General features: G+C 46.0%; 1 protein-coding gene across 1 annotated transcript in view; it reads right to left on the minus strand.

The window, feature by feature from the left end:
• Positions 1 to 1,590: 1,590 nt before the first annotated feature.
• The window catches only part of T265_11340 (hypothetical protein), a gene marked incomplete at both ends in the record, with an annotated part of 2,804 nt that continues 1,503 nt past the window's right edge, over positions 1,591 to 2,891 (minus strand). Inside the window, 3 exons of the mRNA XM_009177971.1 lie at positions 1,591 to 1,755; positions 1,800 to 1,868; positions 1,908 to 1,973. Coding sequence (XP_009176235.1) covers positions 1,657 to 1,755; positions 1,800 to 1,868; positions 1,908 to 1,973 — 234 coding nt within the window. The remainder of the gene's footprint in view (positions 1,756 to 1,799; positions 1,869 to 1,907; positions 1,974 to 2,891) is intronic.

Consider the following 2,891-nt stretch of genomic DNA (forward strand, 5'->3'; position numbering starts at 1 on the left):
GGCGCGAGGATAACACGTACCATGAAATAGTTCATCCTATCCACAACACGGACACACATTCGTTAGAACGTACTCGGATTTGCGTTCGACAGTTTTATGAATAAAATTCACTACCACTTATGTGCTGGGTGTCGGTCCGCACAACTACGTTGAAACATTCACAGCTCTAAGGCTAAAATAGCAAAAGTTGTCCGACACTTTATCACTCTGACAGCAATGAATACCTTTAATAGGTGCGAGTGTATGCACTCGATTCAAATGGGTACGAGGTAATTGAAACGAGGTAAGTACAGCTCCGATATGCAAGGACAAAGAACCAAAGAACCTTGGATACGTTAGGGTCAAAAAGATCGGTTTATCTTCAGAAACATTCTCCACAGGAGAGAACTATTTTAACCAGTTCCGAAGATGTTCCATGAAAACCGGGGTCAATTTGTAACCTAATAAGGACTTGTGAGTAACTGCAACTGGATTGGAGTGATCAAATGTTTTGAACGCATCGAACGTAGTCAATCAAGCAATTCAATTTATCAGCTATAAACCGTGTACAATAAGGACGTTCACTCCGGCTGCAACAGTTTCGATCACCAGAAAGTGAGGGCGGAGGACATGCCGCCAAGCAGCGGGGGCGATGGCATGTCCAGTTATTTCAGGAACTGGGTAGCTACTTATTGAAGGCGACGGCTCTGATGCACCACCGCCACTGACTGCGCGACTGGATCACTTCCACCAGTGTCATCAATCATTGGTGAGTTAAGTCTTAAGGTCCCCATCAAGGGAGACGGCAGTTGTCCACCCGACTAAATTCACTGATTTTCACACTTCGTTGCCGCTTCATACACTGTCTACCTCTCGGTCACATCCACTCAATACAGGCCTTGGCCAAAAAAAGCTCTTCTGTGCAGACGATCCTCTGGGGGGACCGTAGTGGACTGCAGGCAAAAATATCGTCTGACCGATCGGGTCACAACTACTTCAGAGTTGATATGGTCGGGTATTTAAGGGGGCAATGGGAATTACTTATTCAGGTGTCAACATCCCTCTACAAATTTACCGAAAATGTCACACTTAGAAGTAGGCGCTCTGGTAAAAGACACACGGCGACCAACGAAACTCACTAAACAAGCTACTGGAAGCGGAGAAGCTTTACCCTCCAAGCTTTTGAATAGACTCCTCGTATGGCTTAACATTTCGGACGCGGGAGAATTACAATTCATCGCTGCAGTAATTTGTCGGGAAAGGAGTACACCTTTCATGTCACCACCTTGTTTGTCCACTTGTTTGCATCAGGGGCATCAGTTCAAAAGCATGAATACAATCAAACAAGTGCGCAATACAATTGTAACTGATCAGCCTCCTGAAACCTGATAAACTCGATGAAACTAGAGAACATGGGAACCTTCCAATGTATCATCATCATCATCATCACCATCATTGACAGCATGACATCAGTGTTCAACACTGATGCTTCACTGCCGTAATAAAACCCTTCCAAGGTAAATCGCACACAAAGGGGTGGGAGGCCAAAGCAAAGTTTGAAACGACTAACGCCTCTGTCCCAGCTGATGGAATTATGGACAAAACGCAGCGATCACGAAAGACTCTAGATTGCATGTAAATATTTACAGGCTAGGGTAAGGAGTGATGTATCCTGGGCTACATTTTTTCGGCTTCGCGCCGCACTCGGGCGGCGAATGTTCGGGAAACAAGGTTCCATGCGTCAACGTAACGATCCATGCACATTCCAACACACTTCTGGGTGGAAAGGAAGAGGGTGATTAACAGCTTCATGAACAAACCTGTTCCGAGTTATCCAGACTCACGCCGGGTTTTGGAACACACTTCTCAAAGCACTTATCGGACATTCGCTGGCGAAGTGGAAGGAGTTAAGTAATATGAACGCTTACCTGTAAAAGCTCTTGTGCGCTTGCCAACGCAACCTCGGCCTTCATTTGTTCCATGAGTTGCTCCTTCTGAGCGCTGGTCAACGAGTTTAGATTGAGCCCAGAGCCGGAAGTGTCCATATTTGTCAGAATAGTGTAGATCCGAAGAAGGAAGCCGTTGTGGCTGGAAAAAAAACAGAAAAATACTACTGATAAAACAGGCCTATTGTCATGAGCAGAAATGAGTCACATTCGCCTGAAGGTTGGGTGTGTCAGCAAAACTGCTTCTGATAGAAATCGCCATCACGACGACAACACCATATGAGAACTCTGCTTTTTCACTGCCGTACCACCATGAATTCTCCAATCTATGGTTGTACGATGGCTGGCATATTGTCAGAGAGCCAACCTAAGCAGGAGAAGTAAACAAGTCCTAGAAGACCAGATGAGACGATGTCAGCAATTAATTTCATCCCTAGCCGTTCAGAGCCTGAACAACATGGATGCAGGGTCTACTCCATGCACACAAAACCATGTGTGATTGATACCCACAAAGAAGTCGCACAACTTTTATCACAAATTAGCTAACTCTCTAGGTGACGTTTCACAACTCCATCGACTGGGCTGACTGGGTGGCTTCAATATTGCTACTAAAGCTATCAGTTTGGTCGACCGAACCCCAGTATGGACATATTCGGGACAGAAAAGTAACACGCGTGAGGACCCCAAGATGGTTTGCATCTAGACCCACACAAACGAAATCAAGATGTAAGTTGAGCACAGCGAGGAGGCAATAACTTGAATTCCTGAGCGGCATTCAGGGCACGACCGGGCTGTCAGAAAACGTATCTAGCTAGAGATGTGTCCCAACTCTGGAAACAGCAATGACCGGCACAGCTGAATTTGCTAGTAATGGTTTTGGAACTTCGCTGCCAAGTCTCTGCTTGACTCTCTTGGCCCGCTTACACCCTTCCACGTGGTTGTACGAAAAGAGTCCGACAGAATTGG

The sequence above is a fragment of the Opisthorchis viverrini genome, assembly GCF_000715545.1.
Source record: "Opisthorchis viverrini unplaced genomic scaffold opera_v5_476, whole genome shotgun sequence".
Lineage (NCBI taxonomy): Eukaryota > Metazoa > Platyhelminthes > Trematoda > Opisthorchiida > Opisthorchiidae > Opisthorchis > Opisthorchis viverrini.